The 22,674-nt window shown below is 45.0% G+C and overlaps 1 protein-coding gene across 4 annotated transcripts in view; it reads left to right on the forward strand.

Moving 5' to 3' along the window:
* TSNARE1 (t-SNARE domain containing 1) overlaps positions 1–22,674 on the forward strand; it is a 511,756-nt gene that overhangs the window by 332,669 nt on the left and 156,413 nt on the right. The window contains exons 12-14 of one of the 4 annotated variants that reach the window (XR_013277476.1): positions 3,890–4,008; positions 7,534–7,972; positions 8,302–19,746. The exons of 2 other annotated variants lie outside the window; for them this stretch is intronic. Coding sequence is in view for 1 of the 2 variants with exons in the window: in XM_077490485.1 (XP_077346611.1) it covers positions 7,549–7,972; positions 8,302–8,864 (987 nt within the window). In the remaining variant the exon portion in view is untranslated. Of the gene's footprint in view, positions 1–3,889; positions 4,009–7,533; positions 7,973–8,301; positions 19,747–22,674 lie in introns of those variants that run through there. One more of the 4 variants, XM_077490485.1, reaches the window with a different exon arrangement.

A 22,674-nucleotide genomic window follows, 5' to 3' on the forward strand; every position in this document is an offset into this window, starting at 1 on the left:
GTGAGGAACCAAGGTGGGGAGGTCCCTTACCCTGTGAAGGATGAAATATTATTGTGATTGCTATGAATGACAGTTCTATATGGAACTTTTCAGCAACCTTTTAATCCCTACCATAGGTGTGAGTGCTAATAAATGATATCACGTTGTGTGATTTTTCTTTGAGGGTTGAGAATAGAGTGAGATCCTTGAAGTGGAACACATGCAAAGGCACTTTTATATTTTCTTCTTTTAAAGCTGAGCTCCAGGCAGAAATAACATGTCTGTAACTGCCTGAATTGTACCCGGTATCAGCCTCTTGCTGTCCCTGTACAACAGAGCTCAGACTAGGAGAGGAAGAACTAGCTCAAGGAGCCAATCAGTTGTTCAGCAACTTATTATACTGACAAGATAAATAGAAGAAGAGGGCAGAGTAGATGACAACCTTACTCCTCACACCACTCCTCCTCTGAACGTCCAATCACAGGCTGGGGGAGAGACCAAATCTGAAGTAACTGTGTTACTGAATTTAAGCAGATAAAAATCAGGTCTCCTCCTCTGCCGGGCAAGTCTGTGCTATATAGCAGAGTGGTTCAAATCTCAGGACTGGATGGACAGAAATGCAAAGCCTTTTTTCAGGTAAAACTGCTGCCATATATGTATTACATCTGTATGCATAACTGCTTTCCTGGACTTCAGATGGTATTTTTATTTGTTTTTGCTGTGCAGATTCTTTATAGGGAGATTACTTCTAGCTTCCTGCCCTGGTGACAGATGTGAGTAAGGGGAACTGTGACCATTGGTAGTTGTCACTAGAGCAAGAGGTAATGGGAAGTCATCCTGTGTGGTCACCTGTACCAGTGACAACTACCAAAGGGGAGATTTCTCCTCACTCACAGTATTTAGTGAGATTTTCTCCCACTTTTTATGTCACTGGTACAGGGGGTGAGGCAAATTATCCCCAGCAGAGACACGGACAAGACTAAAAACCCAACAGACTGATCCTTCCCCAAACTGGGGTGTCATTGGAGCCATGGAAGTCCATTGTGAGGGGGTCATTGGAGCCATGGAAGTCCATTGCGAGGGGGTCATTGGAGCCATGGAAGTCCATTGTGAGGGGGTCATTGGAGCCATGGAAGTCCATTGTGAGGGGGTCATTGGAGCCATGGAAGTCCATTGTGAGGGGGTCATTGGAGCCATGGAAGTCCATTGTGAGGGGGTCATTGGAGCCATGGAAGTCCATTGTGAGGGGGTCATTGAAGCCATGGAAGTCCATTGTGAGGGGGTCATTGGAGCCATGGAAGTCCATTGTGAGGGGGTCATTGGAGCCATGGAAGTCCATTGTGAGGGGGTCATTGAAGCCATGGAAGTCCATTGTGAGGGGGTCATTGGAGCCATGGAAGTGCATTGTGAGGGGGTCATTGGAGCCATGGAAGTCCATTGTGAGGGGATCATTGGAGCCATGGAAGTCCATTGTGAGGGGGTCATTGAAGCCATGGAAGTCCATTGTGAGGGGGTCATTGGAGCCATGGAAGTCCATTGTGAGGGGGACATTGGAGTCATAGAAGTCCATTGTGAGGGGGACATTGGAGTCATAGAAGTCCATTGTGAGGGGGTCATTGGAGTCATAGAAGTCCATTGTGAGGGGGACATTGGAGTCATAGAAGTCCATTGTGAGGGGGTCATTGGAGTCGTAGAATTCCATTGTGAGGGGGTCATTGGAGTCATAGAAGTCCATTGTGAGGGGGTCATTGGAGTCATAGAAGTCCATTGTGAGGGGGTCATTGGAGTCATAGAAGTCCATTGTGAGGGCGTCATCGGAGCCTTAGAAGTCTTATATGAGGGGCTCATCGGAGCTTAGAAGTCTATTTTTTCCCCTAAGCAGGCCTATAATAATAATAATACATATGCATATAGTAATATTTTTATAGGTTTAAACACAAGTTTGTTTTTTTACTTCCATTGTCTTCAGATACATGAATTTGATGGTCGTTATGCAGACTGCCTTAATGTATCCACCGCTTAGATTTTACATTAATAAAACATTAACGTTAGTCCAGTAAAAGATGCTGTAAACCGTTATTAGTGTCCCATAAACCAGAATATAACACTATCCACGTCCTTAAAATCCAAGATGATTTTAATTGTGTTTTACTTGTTCATAAATGTAGGAAGCGGTTATTTGCAGTATATAGAAAACATCTGTTTTTGTAGCAATCTACCTTTATTTTTCAAATATTTGTTTTTATTTTATTACGTGTGTGTATATACTGTAAATGTTTTTTTGGCCACTCTTAATAACATCACATGGAAGAATCTTGCCCTTAAAGTAGAAATCATTACAAGGGTGTCATTGGAGCAATATAAGTCCATTATGAGGGTGTCATTGGAACCATAGAAGTCCATTATGAGGTGGTCAATGATGGAGCCATAGATGTCCATTATGAGGTTGTCAGTGGAGCCATAGATGTCCATTATGAGGTTGTAAGTAGAGACATAGATGTCCATTATGAGGTTGTCAGTAGAGACATAGATGTCCATTATGAGGTTGTCAGTGGAGACATAGATGTCCATTATGAGGTTGTCAGTAGAGACATAGATGTCCATTATGAGGTTGTCAGTAGAGACATAGATGTCCATTATGAGGTTGTCAGTGGAGACATAGATGTCCATTATGAGGTTGTCAGTGGAGACATAGATGTCCATTATGAGGTTGTCAGTAGAGACATAGATGTCCATTATGAGGTTGTCAGTAGAGACATAGATGTCCATTATGAGGTTGTCAGTGGAGACATAGATGTCCATTATGAGGTTGTCAGTGGAGACATAGATGTCCATTATGAGGTTGTCAGTAGAGACATAGATGTCCATTATGAGGTTGTCAGTGGAGACATAGATGTCCATTATGAGGTTGTCAGTGGAGACACAGATGTCCATTATGAGGTTGTCAGTAGAGACATAGATGTCCATTATGAGGTTGTCAGTGGAGACATAGATGTCCATTATGAGGTTGTCAGTGGAGACATAGATGTCCATTATGAGGTTGTCAGTAGAGACATAGATGTCCATTATGAGGTTGTCAGTGGAGACATAGATGTCCATTATGAGGTTGTCAGTGGAGCCATAGATGCCCAATATAAGGGTCTAATTGGAGCCAAAGATGTCCATTAAAAGGGTCTCATTAGAGCCATAGAAGTTCATTGAGAAGGGGTCATTGTAGTAATAGAAACCCAGTAGGAGGGACAATAAAAGTCCTTTATGAAGATGTCATTGAGGCAACAGAAGTCCATCATGAAGGATTCATTTAGGGATTCTGGAGTAAAACTAAAATGTGGATTGTTTGTGTTGTCGGCCATTAACGCCCAGACTTTGACATTCCTAGACTTGCTGATGTCTATAAGAAAACTGATATCTTGGCTGGTGAAAGTTTGGCTAAGTTCTAGACTTTTGACATACAATTGATAAATGGTAGAAGTAGAGTTTAGTATCACTGTAGTAACCCCATTGCCCTTTAGAAGATGTTCCAGCAAAATTGTAATTTTGTTCTGGTCATTCAGTGAGCAGTTGAATGCGGCATTGAAATGTTTTAAGCCGTGGCTCATGGTAGGCTAGATCAGGTTCACGCGAAAGATCTCATAGATGCACAAATTGAGGTTGTGACTGCGCCTTATCGCTACTCTGTGTTTGACAATGCTTAATCAGATGACCTTAAGGTAGAACTGTGACCAGATTGACATTCCAATTTTTTTACATATTCTTAACAAGCTTGGAGACCAGCCCTCAGTGACCTCTGTAGCTGCTGGTACTGTTGCGCAATTCATCCTGAAACAAGATTGAGTGAAGACCTACAAGTCCGGTCTCCGCACTCTGCTCTCCCCTCTCACCGTGCTCCTGCTCTGTGTTTATATTACAGATTAGAAAGCTGTCAGACTGCCGTCTTCCAGCTGGGAGGGGAGAACAAAAACCGTCTAACAAGGAAAAACAACATTGAAAATATTTTTTCTCAGAACTTTGAGGATGAATCGCTCCATGGTAACTACGTATATAAATAATTCAATTTCCACAGCCTAGCCACAGTTTTACCTTAAAGCAAACCCGTACTTTGTCCATAGAGAGCAATCCGACAGGGTCACTTATGTACCCCTAACCAGCAGCACCTTCTTACCTTTACCCCATGACTGCTCCATTCAACCGTCTCGAGTGCAAAGGAATGTGACTTGCCTCTCTTCCCTCATGTGACAACACTGGCACTTAGGGATTGGCCGATCATTGTCACATGTGGGCAGGTAGGGGAGTCCTCAGCCCTGTATCCCTATAGACTATTTCCTGCTTCCTTGCTCCTGGCGGCGGAGCACATGGACAGTAGGGAGAAAGGAAGGTTTGGTTGAGCTGCTGGAAAGGGGACATTAAAGAGAACCTTTTGCTTTGCCCTCCACAAACAAGCACATATTTGCTTTAAAGCTGAACTCCAGGTAACAAGCTGATTACATAACTGAGATGTATATATGTGACCTGTTACACCTGCCAAAGAATGTATTATCCTGTTCAGTTGGTCTGCAGACTTCTTTCAGAAAGCACAGCCGGGTCATGGACCACCCTTCAGACTACACTGCAGTTTTAACAGCAAATCTGTGGAGAAACGCGTAGACAGCCACCGCTGAGCTCTACTGAAAATATTTAGTTGCCTGGCTGCTATTATGGTTTATGCAATATTGTATAAATGACTTTGTCTTTAGGCCACTGGATCAGAATAGCAGCTGGTCAATTAGAATTTTTAGAGGGTCAGCATATGTAGCCCCCCCCCCCCCCCACCCCCTTCCCGTATTTCTTTACAGGGGACCAGCCACTGATTGTGATTGGACATTGAAGGAGCAGCACACTGATAATGCTGGGCTCTCCTCGCAGCATAGTCACAGAGCTAGACTTAACCACAAAGTACAATTTACCAAACTCCTGATTGGCTCAGGGTGCTCCCCTCCCTTCCCTGCAGAGCATTATTGGATGCCCTATTCAGGTACTTACACTAGCTGTTGGGTATAATTGAATGGAATATTTAATAGGATTATTTAGTGTTTCTTTTTAAGACCCCTTTCACACTGGGGCGACGTTGGCGGGTAAAACGCGGCGGTATACACCGCTCCTTCACCGCTCCAAAGATGCTGCTAGCAGAATTTTTTTTTTTACCATCCTGCCAGCGCACCGCTCCAGTGTGAGAGCCCTCGGGGATTTCACACTGGAGACGCAGCAGCGGCTCTTTCAGAGAGCTTTGCAGGCGACATTTTTAGCGCTGTAGAGCCTGCAAAGCACCCCAGTGTGAAAGGGGTCTTAATCTACCTAGAGATCAGCTTTAAAGGGACCCTGTCAGGTTAAAAAAAAAAAAAACTCTCCCTGTAAAAATGTTTCTATTTAGCCATTCGCTCCTGCATGTGAGCACGGAGGGATGGGGGTGCTTTAAATTTGTATTTTTTCCTTATTTATACATGTTTTTTATTTTTACACTGTCCCTTGATTTTTTTTTTTAGCACTTTTATTCCTATTACAAGGAATGTAAATATCCCTGGTAATAGAAATAAGGCACGACAGGTCCTCTTTATAGAGAGAGCTGGGGTTAAAAATAAAAATAAAAAACTCTAATTTTACTTTTTTAAAAGCAAAAGATCCCCCCCCCCCCCCCAAAAAAAAAAAAAAAAAATGTTACTACCATCCTGGCCCAGAAGTAAAATTAAGGCGTCGCTCTGGTCGGCCAAGGCCATAGAGGTGATCAAAGACTCTCTAGTCTTTTATCACCTCTGTGACCAGCTGGCCACACCATTGCATTGTTTCTTGGGCACGTCAGTAAAAACTGTAAGCCCCAGAAACACCAGTGGGAGGGACGTCCCCTCCTGCCATTTCTGAAAGCATTCCAGTGTTTCATGAGAGAGCCAGCTGCTGGCTGCAAGAAGTAGTACCGGGGTTAAGGCTGATGGCTTCAGCCATAACCCCGGTAAACCACTTCAAAGCTGCAACGTATATATATATACATATTGCAGTCTTGAAGTGGTTATACAGAAATCATCCTCTGAAATCTTCTATGAAACCAATGGCTTTGGGATCGTTGATCTCCTGGTCACCCTCTGCTCCCCGTAGTTCCTCCCATCCACCTCCAGATCACTGTTGTGTCCTAAAGTGATGTGGATGTTGGTGGGAGAAACAAGTAAGCTTGGAGGGCTTGGGGTGCATCAGAGATTCCTGGAGGTGTAAGGTTCTCAGCAGGCTTCTGAGGAAGCTTCATTCAATGGAGCGACATTCAAAGGCACAGATATCGGGAGAAGTGATCTATTCTTTTGCAAGGAGAGCTTTTCTTGCAACTTGGCAGGGTTGCTTTAAAGGAATCTAATGAGTAGAAATATGAGAGCAGCAAATGTGGTCTTCTTTGTAAAGGTGCAGGCTCCAAGGATTTGTCTTCACTCACCTGGGCAAAGGCTTGCAGGACAGGATGGTCGACTTTTCAGAATTCACTGGCTGCATGCCTGACTTCCTAGGTAGTGATGACAGCCCGGGGCTTGCGCTTTTACCAATGATTGTCCGGTGTCGGAATCCTGGCTTTGTGTAATTTCAGTGCAGTAGATCCCCTCGTAGGAGTTATGACTGTATGCTATCCTATTCCGCATGTGCTTGGAGAATTTATTGTGTGCTCCCCTACGACGGGAGCCTTTGTGATGAAATGACACAGCGCCAAGATCCTGGCTTCCTTTTAGGGTTTTTATCAATTTTAAAAGCAGAATGTCTGCAGTATATCCTGGGCCTTGAGGCCTAAACTGCAGAGGAGATCTTAAATCACAGGCTAGCTTGAGATGAATCCCTTGTCAACAAATGTTTCATTTGTTGTTTTTTTTTTTTTTTTTTTAATTGATTGGCGTTGAATGCGAGAGAATAGCCAACGTGTAAATCTCAAGCTACTAAGCAGTTGAAACATCTCCTCTGTAGTCATGCAGTGTGATGTGAGTGGATTGGACACACCCACAACACAACTTTGAATACTGGAGATGTGCTGCTCATTCCATGATCTCTGCAAGAATAGGGTCCTTGGCCTGTATGATGGACTTATTCCCAACGCACACATTCCTGGAAATAGCTGTCAGTGGGGGCTGCAGCGACCATCGGCTGGAAATTGTAGATATTCAAAGCTGAAGATCTGTCACCAGCCCACCAAGGTTTCTCCAAACGGGTCCAAGGCTTTATTCAGTGGTCACAGCATATTAACAAAGACAACATTTTGCAGGACCCCTTCACTTGCCTTATGAAGGGGTCCGGCGTGGCTCTTAAACATTGTCTTTGTTAATGTGGTGTGACCACTGAATAAAGCTTTGGACCCGTTTGGAGAATCTTTGGTTTGCTGGTGGCATATCTTCAGCCTTGGCCTGTCTGAGCCGCACCAAAACAGCTAAAAGCTGACGGGGTCTTAAAGTTCCCTCTAAGACCTGTATGAATTTTGAAACTGCAATAGATTTTGTTTTGTGCTTTGGCTTTTTGTGGAATGTGGTACCAAAAATGCCCCTTCTTGTTTCATTTCACAAGAGGCGCAACCTTAGAATGGCCTGTACACCCCGCAAGAGAAAAGAGAAGTTTTCTCCTTTGGAGCTGGAAATTTTGGTGGCTGAAGTAACCAAGAACCACTCGAAACTCTACGGAAGCGAGAGAGTCAACCTCAGCCAGCCGGCAAGAGAGAGAATCTGGTTGGAGATCTCCAAGAAAATCAATACTGTGGCAAGGTCTCCGAGAACCACCAGAGATCTGAGGAGGAGGTGGGACGATATGAAAAGGCGGACTAAGGAGAAGCTGGCTCTTATAAAGAGATCTGTTGTAACTGGAAGCGTGAGTAGAAGCCCATCAGGAATGCATAACGATACGAACAGTGACGTTTATCCTGGATATGGTAATGAGGATGACGAAGACGACCATGATGACGTTGATGTGGACATTGATGCACCTCACATAGCTCTGGAGCTTCAGTCAGGTAACTCAGGCAGAAGGGGTGGCAGTCTTCTGGCTTGGAAGTGGTAGCAATGGTCCAGTTTTTTACTGTAGTTGGTATTGCATGGCATTCTCTGTAGTTTCAGGCTTAAGTGGGTACAGTTGTAGTTTGCTGGTGTTGAAATGATTTATGCCAGTTGAGTTCTGATTCATAGGTCAAGCTACTATCGATTAAATAGATAAACCTTCTATGAGATTTGAACATATAAGTGTTTTACTTCTCTATCTCTGGCTACTGCTTTTTTTTTTGAAGTCCGTAATTTTATTATTTTATTTTTTTTATTTTATTTTATTTTTTCTTAATTCCCACAGATGAAGAGGAAAATGGCCCAGGTTGCACGTGGGTGCCTCTTAGAACTATAGAAATGGTCACCACCGAGCCAGACATGTCTGACCACCCGGTGATTATTCAGACTTCGGCATCTTCTCCGTCGCCTTCTTCCTCCCCTCAAAACCAGGCGAAATCGGCCTACATGAGAAGGCTTTCTCAGACGCCTCAGCACCCACGCCGAAAACACGAAGTCTCCGATTTCGAAAAGCAGCTCATGGAGAGTCAGATCCAGCAGAACACCCTTTTGTCATCGTGGTACCAACAACAAACTTCTTTAATGGTGCAGCAAAACCTCATCTTAGAAAACCTCGTGGAGCAAAGTAGACGATTGGCGGATAACGTTGAGATTTTAAATCAGACCTTGGAAAGGATGGTGGACAATAACCATTCTCGCAGGGAATCTGTTCATTGTGTAAACGATCTAGCGCCAGGATCATCAACCAGGGCTCCCTCTCGAGCATCGGGGGGCGGTGGTGAGCCAGGGGGACAGTCTGGAAATGAAGCATATTCTGGCATGATCCTAAAAGTCGAGGAGGAACTGTAAGGTCTTCTTTTTACCGAACTCTACAAAAAACTCCTTCGAACAATTTTTGTATTAACGAAAAAATTCTATGAACTTTTTTTTTTTTTTCCATTAGGTCATTAGAAGAGAAATACTTCCCTTATACAATACATATATATATATATATAGAGAGAGAGAGAGAGAGAGACATTTTTGTAGTTTGTGAAGATATACTGTGCATATTTTCTATTTGGATGGTTTGTGAGGAAATATTTTATACGTGTTCTTTTTACTCCAAGATAATATTTTTCTTAACAAAAGTAAAAAAAAAAAAAAAAAACATTTCTTAAAAAAACAAACAAAAAAAAAAGATAAAAATCATATTTATCATGCAGGAATAGGTAAGCCTTTCAGGCTGGACTGAATGCAAAATCCTGTATAGTTAGCTTATGAAAACATTTTGCTGGATCCTTACTCAAAAGCAGCATTAATTGACCAGTAGAAGATACCCCTCCCCCTCCCCCATGTGCAATTTCAGGTTCACAGATAAGCCCGTTTTACAGTCTAAAAAAAAAAAAACCCCAAAGATTTTATTTATTTTTTATCTTTTTTTTTGTTTTTTTGTTTTAAGGAACGTATTCGTTATTTCTTTGGAATGGAATCTCTTACAAGTACATTTGTAGCGTTTCCCTACTAGTCTGGGCAAATGTAATAATTCAAAAAAATGTATTCAATACATCTCTGCAAAATGTGCACACTTTAGAATTATTATTATTTTTATTTTTTTTTAATCCTTTATTTTACATTTTTAAGAGTACATACAGGAGATGTAATCTCAATAGGCAGATAAATAACAGGACATATGTAAAGAACTATCCACATAGAGCAGCATGGGACTCCTCCACTATCAGCCGCATGCCAACAATGAGGCTGAACAGTGCAGTATGCATACAATAAGATTGTATGACCCTCGGGCCTCAAGGAGACCTTCTCTGTATACACTAACTTGGTTCTGTACCTGCCCAGGGCAACAGGGCAAAAACAGAAGAGGGGGGGAAAAAAAGGGTGAGAAAGGGAATAGGAAATGGCAAAAGGGGGAGGGGACTGTGTGGTATCTAGTGGGCAGCATAACGAAGAGCAAGGCTCAAAGACCGACAAGACTAAAACATATCTTATGTATGCGGGCCCATAATGGCTTGATAATCGGGAAGCACGTGAACGCCATCCAGTAAAAAACAGGTTTTGTTGCAGCTTTCTTCCCTATGGCTAGCAGAGGCTATCAAAGAACCCGTGTAATGGGTTTCATTTATCTTGGTGAATCACCGCCGGATAGAAGGCGCAGCGGTACGCAGGCCTTCACCGCGTTGAATAAATGTAATTAAAGTGAGCCTTTGTACCGTTTCAGTGGTATAGGTGTTAAATGTAAAAGAGGCTGCGGCTTCTATAGGCAGCAGTCAGTCTAAAAATCCAATGGCAGACCTTGGTCCAAAAGACAGTCAGCCTAGAGCAAGACCAGAAAGGTGTTGGAAATGGGTTAATCAAGATCTGTCCACTGATAGCAGCCATGTATCGGGTTTCCTTGCCCTTCTGCCATTCTGCGATTACCTCCCCCCAATATGTGTTGTCACCAGAACTTGCATTGGGCTTGCCCTTGTATAAATTGGCGGTGGATGGGTGCTTGCTTAACTCTCTCGAGCCAGTGAGGCGATTCAGTTCGCATTGTGCGCTATACAAGTATTTCATTCATTCAGTGAGTGGAGCTCCTTTTCCGCAGGAAGCGTTCGGTAAATCTATGCCCTATGGCATGTAGATCGCAACTGTTTGCCTGCCCTTCTAATTTATTCTGACGTTTTGAATGGCACACACAGAGTGAGAACAGGGGAAGGCGAACCCCCCCCCCCCCCCCCCCCAATATGTGTCGTCACCAGATGTTGCATTGGGCTTGCCCCTGTATGAATTGGAGGTGGGTAGGGCTTAACTTTATGGAGCCAATGAATGGAGCTTCTCTGCAGCAATGAGCATTTGTTAAATTTATGCCTTATGGCGAGAGAAGGCTCATCCTGAGGAAACCTTCGTCAGCAATGAGCATTTGGTAAATCTATGCCTCATGGCGAGAGAAGGCACATCTTGAGGAAACCTAACTGATATGCTGGTCCTCTGTCTACACTGACGCTCAGAGCTTTAGCTTCTGAGCAAGTCTAGTCTAATACCAGGATCTGGATTCACTCAGGTCCTCCCCCCATCGCCATATATATATATATATACCGTACTACAGTTCTGGTATATTAAACTGAGATGGGGCTCTGCTGTAGAACCTACTCATTCCCCTTACCAGTCTAGTGTAAAGACAAGAGGAAATCCACTCACTAGTTCTTGCTACTGTCACAATCCTAATGAGAAGTCTTAAAGAGGAAGTAAACCCTGATGGGTTTACTTCCTCTTTTTTTCCCTGCAAAGGTAAAGCATAATGGACTACTATGCATCGCATAGTAGCTCATTATGTGTCACTTACCTGACACAGGAGCCAGCGAAGTCGCCGCTGATCCCTGTAGTCCGCCGCATCCATGTTGCTGGTGGCGTCTCGCAGCTCCGACGAATCACAGCGGCGAAGCCGCAATGACGTCACTCCCGCGCATGCGCACGGGAGTCGCGTCTGGCAGCTCCGCCGCTGCCACTCGGCGAAGCCGCGATGACGTCACTCCCGCGCATGCGCACGGGAGTCGACAAATTTGGCAAATCCATTCATGGATTTGCCGCATTTAGTGCGCCTGCGCGCCGCTGTCTACGGCGCATGCGCCGTAGACAGCGGTGCCCATTTTCGGTCAAATATATCTCCTAAACCATATAGGTTTAGGAGATATTGCTTGGACCTACAGGTAAGCCTTAATCTAGGCTTACCTGTAGGTCCAAGTTGTTTGGAAGGGTTTACTTCCTCTTTAACTTCAAAGGGGAGCTTTCCAGCTGCAGGTTTCGAAAAAATAGAGCAATGGGGCTTTCTGCTACCAGTGTTGTCTCTAGGGATCCCTATACTGGGATGACAGATCCATAATAAAAAAACGAAAATGCAAAGCAGGGTATAAACAACATGACTTAATAGCAAGAATCTAGTCCCTATATCCTAGATTGTTCATACTTTGTAATCGCCCTTGCTAGGTTATCTCCTTAAAGTCGAATTGAATTCCTGGAGTTCAGCCGCTTTGTACTCTGCGCATGCATAACATGAGATAAGTCTATTGAGGTGCATGCCTCCTCCTGGTCTTCTCTATTTATATCTGACGTGTTTATTGCACTTCTGGAGGAGACACTTGGGCCTGTGAGAGGAGAAAAGGCACACGGAGCAGTGCCTATGCGTGCCTCTCTCCTCTGCTGCCCATTCACAGAAGCTTTTGTATTTTGTGGATGTGTTCCTATAATACAAAGGCTTCCGTGAATCGGCAGGAGGAGCATATATAGCAGCTGCTTCGACTCTGCGCTTGAAGGAGCTTACATTGATTGTAAACGATCGCCTTAAAACAACCCATTCCGTTTAAAATAGAAATGAAAGGCAAAACATTTGTGTATAGATATAAAAAAAAACAACACATTATAAATACCCTTTTTCTCTCTCTTATGACTGATCACATTCCCTCTGTTCTCAGCTGCATTAGAGCAGGGTGGAGGAGAAGCAGCAGCACACTGAGCCTCCCAGTGAACGGCTGTGTCAGGACAAGTCTGATCATTGGAGAAGAGCAGGCTAAGTTCCCAGCATAGCTAGAGAACGGATGATGGTGTGCTCTCTTGCTTAGTATGGTCAGTTTTTAATAGGACAGTAAGGTGACTAGCAGGAGCACCAGGGATTTCACATAAAGGAAGCAATACAAAGAACAGGAGACTTTCTCTTACAAGTACATTGTACAGCAGCCACTTATCAGGAATATGAAGTGTTGGGGTAACAAACGCTTTAAGACCAGAGCATCCAGTGTCAGAGCTTCCGGAAGGTAGCTTCCTGGAGCACAGTAAGCCTGTCTGATGTGAAGAGGTAAGTCCTCGAGGTGGCAGGCACCTCATTGGACATAACTCCTAGTACGCCTGCAATGTTAATGAAGTAGCTGAATTCCTAAAACAAATTGGGCAGTGCCAGGGGGACCTGTGAACTCTTCCATGTTGTCCAGATATTTCTCCAGGGTTGCCTACCACCGTTCATGTAAAAATGCTGCAAGTACTGAAAAATACCTATTGATCTATCAGAAATCCAGGGTGCGCCTTCCTGTCGGTCCTGCTGGTCAGCCCTGCCCTGCAGCACTACAGAACCCTTGTCTCTTTTGTAAGATATTGGCCTATGTACATGGGTGGGGGCGTGGCACAGTCCCCTAATCTTTGAACTAGCAAGCTGGATGCCCATGGGACTTTTCAAGAAGTACGCCATTAAAAAAAAAAGTTATTCAAGGATTAAGCACAGGCGTGTGAAATGCGTCTGCTGACCCTCCATGGGTAGAGTGCATGTGGCATGTCTTTCATTCCCATGTCTGTACAGTAAAGGAGCTGTTTTTACTCTCTGGAAGTTCCATCTTCTTTTCTGCCTGTATATATGAGGTTTGCAGACCCAGGCAGGCACCCAGGATTTTTTTGGCAGCTGAAGATCTCATAGGACAGCCTTTGGAGCGGCGTTCGCCCCCATTGCCTTTCCCAACAAATTTTATTCAACACCTATGGTATAAAAACATATTGCTGGTGGTAGACAAATCGACAAGTCACAAAGCTAAAATGCTATAAGACACCATACATAGACAAATAGAAAGATGATCAAGCCAATGACACACATCTCAACGCGTTTCGTAAAGCAGCCTTCACTTCAGGGCTCCAATGAAAAGAAAAAAAAAGGGCATCCAAGAGCCGCTGGGACTTTAATATGAGTTTAAACAAGGTAGGGAGAGGGGAAAAAAAAAACTTTACAGAGCCCACTGGCTTAAGTTAGGCTGCTTACGATAGTCAAGGCTACCCTACTGTGATGATCAAGCCATGCCATACTTCTCGACGCGTTTCGTAAAGCTGCGTTCACTTCTTTAGGAGACCATTTTATTGGCGGTTCAGTCATATGACTATAGGCATAATAGTACTGAGTAGGCCAAACACACAGCAAAGAAACCCCCCCTAGGAAGGCTCAGCCTGGGAAGGGGCAGGAGGTCACACATTGGTGGCAGACTAGGGAGCAGCGAGGGCGGAGAAGTGTCACCAAAGAGAAAAGGGTCCAGTAACAACGTCTGTAGTACCAGTGTCGCCAACCATCCAGAGCAGCAGCCTTGCCTCTTCATAGCCTAAGGAGAGGGAGTTCTGTAGTCCACCCGGGGAGTACTCAGGCACTGCTTGGGATTTCAGTGCCGCAGAGGCATGATTGTCGGCAGGAATTCAGGCGCACACTGATTTTCTCTCAGAGAAATATTTTTCTTTACCAGAAGGACGAAACGTGGTGAGGTGTGCATGTATTGCAGAGATGTATTGAATGTGCGTTTTTTTTTTTTTTTCTTTAATTTTGCCCAGATACACACAGTAACTAAATATTCTGATGCCTAATCGTTAAACTACCAGGAAAGATTACAAAGATGAGTGAGGACAAGGCACTGGATACGGATTTTTTGTAAAACGTTATAATTGGCTAAGTTGAGGCTGCTCTTCACAAGACGGGGACACCCTTTTAAAAAAAAAAGGGGGGGGGGACCCAGAATTGAGAATTCACATATATACAGTCTAATGAGCCCGCCAAACACAGGTGTGAAACTCCAAAATCTTTTTCACAAGAGGATAACCTAAAACACCGACGCATTTCGGCGGCCCAACAACCTCCCTGCTTTTTCAGGTCTCGTAAGTTGTAGGACTCGAAGCTGGAACAATCGCGGTTTCCGGAAATTGATTTCCGCTGTCCTGAGAGAGTGTCATCTACCAGAACTCAGGAGGAGGGGCTTGTTGGGCCCCCCCCCCCCCCCCCCCCCGAAACACGTTGGGTGTTTTAGGTTATACTGTGTTGAACCAATATGAAAAATAAAAGATTTTGGACAAGTGGACCTTTGGTTTGGCGATTCCCGTTCTACTGTCAACACCCAAGGAAAGACCATGAAATGCTGAATTGTGCCGTTTACCAAACCAGACTTTTTTTTATTTTTTATAAGCTTTTAGAGATCATATATGGCTGTTGCTGTTTTTTTTTTATTTTTTGTTTTCCTTTTTTTTTTGTTTTTTTTTTGTTTTTATATACAAAAAAATGTATTTAGATCTTAAAATAATCTGTCGTTTAAGGCCAGTAAACTTTACTACAAGTTAAACATTTACAGGAAAAAAAAAAAAAGAAACATTTGTTACTTTAGATCAGGGATCCTCAAACTACGGCCCTCCAGCTGTTGCAAAACTACACATCCCATGAGGCATTGTATAAAACTCTGACATTCACAGACATGACTGGGCATGATGGGAATTGTAGTTCCTGAACAACTGGAGGGCCGTAGTTTGAAGACCCCCTGCTTTAGATGGTTTAATTCTCTAAAAGTGGGCGGACCTTGTACAATTTTTAAAGTTTTTTTTCTTTATTTTTATATTTTTCTGTTTAGCCTTCGCCTCAGACTCGGGCTCCATTCACACTTTTGGATTATGGGAACGCTTGCATTACATGCATCGGCATTCATTTTCTATAGCCCCCCTATGCATGCAGGGCACGTTAACACACTACCTTAAACGTGGCGCCCTGCTGTGTTTTTTTTTTTTTTCTTTGTTTTAAAATCCCTGATGCATTGCCACCCCCATTTATTTGAATGGCCTGGCTTAACGCAATTCTCATTACCGCATTATCGCAATGCACCGGGTGTGAATGGACCCCTATTGTACTGGGTAACACTATTCTTCCATGGGGTACTGGACAGGAAGCGCAGTGCCCATAGAGAGTGGCCTAATGAGATGATGAGTTTAACCCTTAGATTCAGAGACCCCGTCACTATTCACTTCATCAAAAATCTTCCCAATTACATATCTTTATACACTTTACCTGTAAACGCCTATCTTGTGTAGGCAACAGCAAGCAGGTGCCGCCATATTGGATGTGATGTCACCAGACTCAGAGCTATTGCTGAAGTGACACTCTATAGCAGAGGTCTCCAAACTTTCTAACCAAAGGGCCTGTTTACTGTCCTTCAGGAGTGGGAGGAACTAAATTCCTCAGGCTTGGTGGTCAATGGGAGTAAAAATCAATGACAAGTGCCTGTGGTCCATTGGAGGAATAGTGCCCCATCATTGGCGTCAGTGGGAGGAATAGTGCCCCATCATTGGCGTCAGTGGGAGGAATAGTGCCCCATCATTGGTGTCAGTGGAAGGAATAGTGCCCCATCATTGGTGTCAGTGGGAGGAATAGTGCCCCATCATTGGTGTCAGTGGGAGGAATAGTGCCCCATCATTGGTGTCAGTGGGAGGAATAGTGTCCCATCATTGGTGTCAGTGGGAGGAATAGTGTCCCATCATTGGTGTCAGTGGGAGGAATAGTGTCCCATCATTGGTGTCAGTGGGAGGAATAGTGCCCCGTCATTGGTATCAGTGGAGGAATAGTGCCCCGTCATTGGTATCAGTGGGAGGAATAGTGCCCCGTCATTGGTGTCAGTGGGAGGAATAGTGCCCCATCATTGGTGTCAGTGGGAGGAATAGTGTCCCATCATTGGTGTCAGTGGGAGGAATAGTGCCCCATCATTGGTGTCAGTGGGAGGAATAGTGCCCCATCATTGGTGTCAGTGGGAGGAATAGTGTCCCATCATTGGTGTCAGTGGGAGGAATAGTGCCCCGTCATTGGTATCAGTGAGGGAATAGTGCCCCGTCATTGGTATCAGTGGGAGGAATAGTGCCCCATCATTGGTATCAGTGGGAGGAATAGTGCTCCATCATTGGTGTCAGTGGGAGGAATAGTGCTCCATCATTGGTGTCAGTGGGAGGAATAGTGCCCCATCATTGGTGTCAGTGGGAGGAATAGTGCCCCATCATTGGTATCAGTGGGAGGAATAGTGCTCCATCATTGGTGTCAGTGGGAGGAATAGTGCCCCATCATTGGTGCCAGTGGGAGGAATAGTGCTCCATCATTGGTATCAGTGGGAGGAATAGTGCTCCATCATTGGTGTCAGTGGGAGGAATAGTGCTCCATCATTGGTATCAGTGGGAGGAATAGTGCTCCATCATTGGTGTCAGTGGGAGGAATAGTGCCCCATCATTGGTGTCAGTGGGAGGAATAGTACCCCATCATTGGTGTCAGTGGGAGGAAATAGTACCCCATCATTGGTGTCAGTGGGAGGAAATAGTACCCCTTGGGCTGGCTAAAGGCCTGCTAGGGGCCACATCTGGTTTGGAGACCTCTGCTCTCTAGTTTTCCCCTTACACACAAGGATCTGTAGGGAAGAGGTGGAGGAAGGGCACACACAGTAATTGGACATTCCCGGAAGGGAGGTATATAAGGAGTGAGGGGGCTTTTGTCGGGAATGTTGTAGCACGCTCCATGGCAAATAATAAGAGATTAGAAACACCACAAGTAAGTATTTCATAGACTTCCCTTTTCTGTGCTTTTCACCTGAATTCTTCTCAGTTGGTTTCTTTTTAATTTTAGAAAAATCTTAAAATACTTTTGTGTACCTGTTTTTTTTTTGTTTTTTTTTACTATGATATTTAGATTTATTTGATCTTAAAAGGTGCCACTTACAGTACAAACCCCCCATAAGTGACAGGAGGGGCGTGGCCGCAGTGTAATGTACATCGTCGGAGTCTGTCTATAGCCCCCCATTTAAAATACGTTATTCTAGGCAATTTATTTTTATGATTCTTTATTTTTGTGTTATTACTACTGTTGTGTTATGTTTTATTTTGTTATTTTCTGATACAAAATATTTTGAATTTTCTTAAGTTACTTTTTCCTTTTATGCTTGCATGTCAGTAAGAAAAGTTTCGGGGACGGGATTCAGTAATTGATGGCAAAGCTCTAATATTTTCTTTAAATTGGATCTTTGAATAACCTTTCGAGTTTTGCATGAAGCAGTTCCTGGCGTGTCGCAATATGCAGAAATGGAATGATGATCTTTTTTATTTTTAACAAACAAAAATTCAGTTTTAATTAAAAATCGGTCCTTGAGCTCCAGTCAGTGAGTTTGCCTAGGCTGAGATGATGGCCTTAGTCTGCTGCAGTCAGGAGGAAGCATTTCCTCAGTTTACCCACCCCCCAGTGAGTTTGCTTAGGCTGAGGTGATACCATTAGTCTGCTAGCAGGCAGGAGGAGGCATTACCTCAGTCTCCCCTCCCTCAAGTGAGTTTACCTAGGCTGAGATTGTCATCAGTCTAATGCAGGGCAGGGTAAGCATTTTCTTAGTCTCCTCTTTCCCCAGTGAGTTTGCCTAGGCTGAGATGATGTCCTTAGTCTGCTGCAGTCAGGAGGAAGGATTTCTTCAATCTCCCCTCCCCGAGTGAGTTTGCCTAGGCTGAGATGATGTCCTTAGTCTGCTGCAGTCAGGAGGAAGGATTTCTTCAATCTCCCCTCCCCCAGTGAGTTTGCCTAGGCTGAGATGATGTCCTTAGGCTGCTGGCAGGCAGGGGGCAGCATTTCCTCGGGTTCCCCCCTCACCCCCAGTGAGTTTGCTTAGGCTGAGATGATGCCCTCAGTATGCTGCAGGCAGGAGGAAGCGTTTGCTCAGTCTCCCCTCCTCCAGTGATCAGACTGCAACATTCACAAGATGAGAGGCGGCAGAAGGGTCTGATCTCTGTTAGACATTTGTGGACACAGCTTACAACTGCATGGGCAAAAGGATTTATGTGATTGCCATTTCTGAGCCGGCATCTCAGTCCGGTGACCCCTGGGTGATGCCTGAATGTTAGAACGGTCACCAGTATTTAGCAATCAATGCCTTTTTCTTTCTCAGAGCATGCTCTTGTGGCAATTAAGGAGCATTAGAATCATTGGGTGCCTGTGCTGTGCTACTGCAGTGCAGCCTAGAGCTTCGGTATACTGCTGAGAGACGGGCCGCCTGGGCTGAGATTCGGGTCGCCTGGGCTGAGATTCGGGTCGCCTGGGCTGAGATTCGGGTCGCCTGGGCTGAGAGACGGGCCGCCTGGGCTGAGAGACGGGCCGCCTGGGCTGAGAGACGGGCCGCCTGGGCTGAGAGACGGGCCGCCTGGGCTCAGAGACGGGCCGCCTGGGCTCAGAGACGGGCCCGCCTGGGCTCAGAGACGGGTCGCCTGGGCTGAGATTCGGGTCGCCTGGGCTGAGAGACGGGCCGCCTGGGCTGAGAGACGGGCCGCCTGGGCTGAGAGACGGGCCGCCTGGGCTGAGAGACGGGCCGCCTGGGCTGAGAGACGGGCCGCCTGGGCTCAGAGACGGGCCGCCTGGGCTGAGAGACGGGCCGCCTGGGCTCAGAGACGGGCCCGCCTGGGCTCAGAGACGGGCCCGCCTGGGCTGCACTGCAGTAATGCCTTGGAAAAGGAAAGCTCTTGCCTAATCTCACATTTGTTGGTTAATTTTGAGGTAGCAATAGGTTTGTTCAAGGAGACCCCATCACCATTGTGGGCAAAAGTGAAAGGTCCTCTTGAACGAACAAATCCCCACCCACTGATACCCACCTTTGCCTTGTCCTGTTGGGGCCAAACCCCTTGTAAGCTCCATGTTAGATGGTGCCCAGCCCAAGCATTGAACTGTGGGGGGACCGCATTTTTCTCCAATTCCTGGATATAGTCCAAGTCCTGCATCGGGGGAGAAGCACGGCAAAGGTGAGCAATGGTGGTGGGGATGAAGAGCCATGGACAAAGTGACACATTTATTTTGAATGTACCTCTAATTTTCTTCTCATCGGCTTAGTGTGGGAAACGTTTTTTCCCTTTTTGAGCAGAATAAAATTTGCAAAGTTTTCCATTTTTAAACCAAATAAAGCCCATCCTTCCACGCTGATCTGTTTTTCATTCATCAGTCCATGACTTGCATGTTTTTTGTCCGACTTTCAGATCCATAAAGTCTTATGCCGCGTACACACGATCGGACATTGCCACAACAAAATACATGGGATTTTTTTCCGACGGATGTCGGCTCAATCTTGTCTTGCATACGCACGGTCACACAATGTTGTCGGAAATTCTGAACGTCAACAAGGTGGTGACTTATAACGAGCCGAGAAAATTGATGTCCAATAGCCAGTGCGGCTCTTCTACTCGATTCCAAGTAGAACTTTGTGCTTGGGAATTGTGTACACACGATCGGAATTTCCGACAACGGATTTTGTTGTCGGAAAAATTTGAAATCCAGATCTCAAATTTTGTGTGTCGGAAATTCCGATGGAAAAAGTCCGATGGAGCTCCACACAAGGTCAGAATTTCCATCAAAAAGCTCCCATCTAACATTTTCCGTCGGAAAAATCCAACCGTGTGTACGCGGCATTAGACTTAAAGCGGAACTTTACCCAACCACTCTAAAAATGAAAAAAAATACAACTTTTTTCCTCTCCTGCCTACCTGATATGGTGTTCTACACAGCAAGGATAATCGCCCGCCCAGTTCAATCGGCCCTGTCCCACTGCGATCCCCTTCTCTGTAGCCAGCACTCGGGTTCTGCACTGCCGTCTTCTTCTGGGATGGCCAGCTTTAGTGAATGGATGCTCCTGGCGCCTCTCGGGATATCCACGTCAGATCTCGGGAGACACCAGGGAGAGCTGACGTCCTTCGCCTAGGCAGAAGATCTGATTGCAAAATCCAATCACTGTGTAGCGGAGGAGGTGGGTTTGGGTTGCGGGATGGAGGAGAGGAAACTCATGAAGGGTGAAGTTCCGCTTTTAAAATACTCCATCTTCTGACTGGAACAGCCAATCATTGAGAATCTTGCTTTTTCTGTGAATGTTATTGTATTGTTACTGAATTCCAATTTACAAAAGTCTTCCGATCTGTGCACACAAATTCTTATATAACTGCTGGGTTGCTCCGCTGAGCAGCAGATGGCAAAGCTACCACTGAAGACTCCTACAAGTTCACACCGATATCTCCAACTCATTAAAGAGGTGGGGAAAAAAAACCCACCAAACATTGTCCGGTCTGGATGGAGTACGTTGGGTTCGTTCACTCATTGAATTGTATTTCTTGGGGACTGAGATCTCCCTGTCGTAGTTCTTGGCCCTCCCACCATCCAGCTTAGATTTTCTGGTGTCCTCACTGTAGCATTCTTCATGAAATTATAAAAAAAATAAAAATAAATGTACCAGGCAGCCAAGCAGGTCTCCGACATCGAGTACAAAGGTTCCAGAGTCCCAGAGAATAGTGCAACTCCCCACCGCCCACTGAAAAAGGGAAATAGTTGAGAAAAGACTAAACCAAGTGGTACCACGGCTGGCTAAAAACATTCTTAAGCAATAAAAAGGCTTTAAAACAAAAGCCCCCCCCCACTGACCTCTGAAGCAGCAGGCAACATGGAGTCATTCATCCTCGGTCTTCCAGCAGTTCCAATCACCCCGCTCTCCACCTCCAAGTAGTGACCTACTAAGTAGCAATGGGGCCCAGTTCCTTCTCTCCAATCTCGACTGTAAACACAGAGCAGAGTGTGGAGTCTGGACTTGAACAACCTTAGTGCTTCTCTTGTACAATTTAAGGATGAGTTGCTCCACAGTGCCAACAGCTACAGAGGTTGGCAAGGGCCTTATTTAAAATGTATGTAAATGGCAATATTTTATTTAGTAAAGCTGTTGCCTTCTGTGATGCCCTCATAGTGAATGAATGAATGAAATACTTATATAGCGCACAATGCGAACTGAATCGCCTGTAGGTGCTCCAGTCAGTGGTGGTCTACTATGCAATTCCACCTCTTGTCACTGCATTCCAAAGGCCTATTCCCTCTTCTTGTCCATGATTGTCAAAAGCCTGTTAGCAGAACCAGTGCTGTCAAAGGGGGGGGGTTTGGTTGGCGACGCTACAATCCTGCGTGTCCCAGAACAATGAAAATAGTACCACTGAAAAGCCCCCCCAACCTGTGTCAGTTGTATCGGTATGTGAATAGACTAGTGCAAGACAGACAGGGCTAGCTTGTCTGGCTTTAGTAGACTTCAAGAAAAATGGCGCACAGACACAGAGTCCCTGTTGCTTAAATATGAATAAGATGGCTTCATCTCGTGTTCTCTACCTGTAGAGAACTCTGACACATCACTCTTTTCTGGGCTTAATCATAGAGACCTCTACGTTTACGTCCCAAAAAGGCCGAAACGCGTCTAAGGAGTTCTCTGCAGGTGGAGAACAGGAGATGAAGAAATCTCTTTCCCATGTTCATATTTATGTAACCGGAAGTCGATGTCTGTTTTGTTGAAATCCGGTGTGTCGCCGGCAACTTGCCGCCTAGGTATGCTGTAAAACGTTCTCCGCTCACTTTCATGCCCACCTACCGAAGAACTTGAATAACAGCGCTGATTCCCAAGATGAGCTCAAGTCGTTGCAAGGACGAGCTCGTGGTGTCTGTGCACGCAGGGAGTTGTGATTGTATTGCGGCTGTCGTGACAGTAATCGTACGTTTGCAGCTGGCGCTCAGGTGTTTCTGGAGAAGCGCCGCACCGAGGTACGTTTTCAATCGATAAAAGTTCATATTCAATAAAACAATATTTTTATTTGTTAAAATAGATCAGCGATCCAACTACTGGGAGGCTGAGAATGCAAAATATTCATTTTAATTCAAGAGCTTGTTTCTACGTTTAAGAATATTTACTGTTTTTTTAAGAATGTAGAAATATTTGAATGTCCATAACAAGATGGTCAGTCCCTTCCTGCCCACTGGTTGCCTGAAAGATAAAGGTTTACGGGGTGTTAGCATAAACCAAGGCAAACTTCAGGAGTCACTCCAAACTCTCATCCC

Source organism: Lithobates pipiens, unplaced genomic scaffold (genome assembly GCF_037356315.1).
Source record: "Lithobates pipiens isolate NorthernLeopardFrog02 unplaced genomic scaffold, aLitPip1_a1.2 Scaffold_19, whole genome shotgun sequence".
Lineage (NCBI taxonomy): Eukaryota > Metazoa > Chordata > Amphibia > Anura > Ranidae > Lithobates > Lithobates pipiens.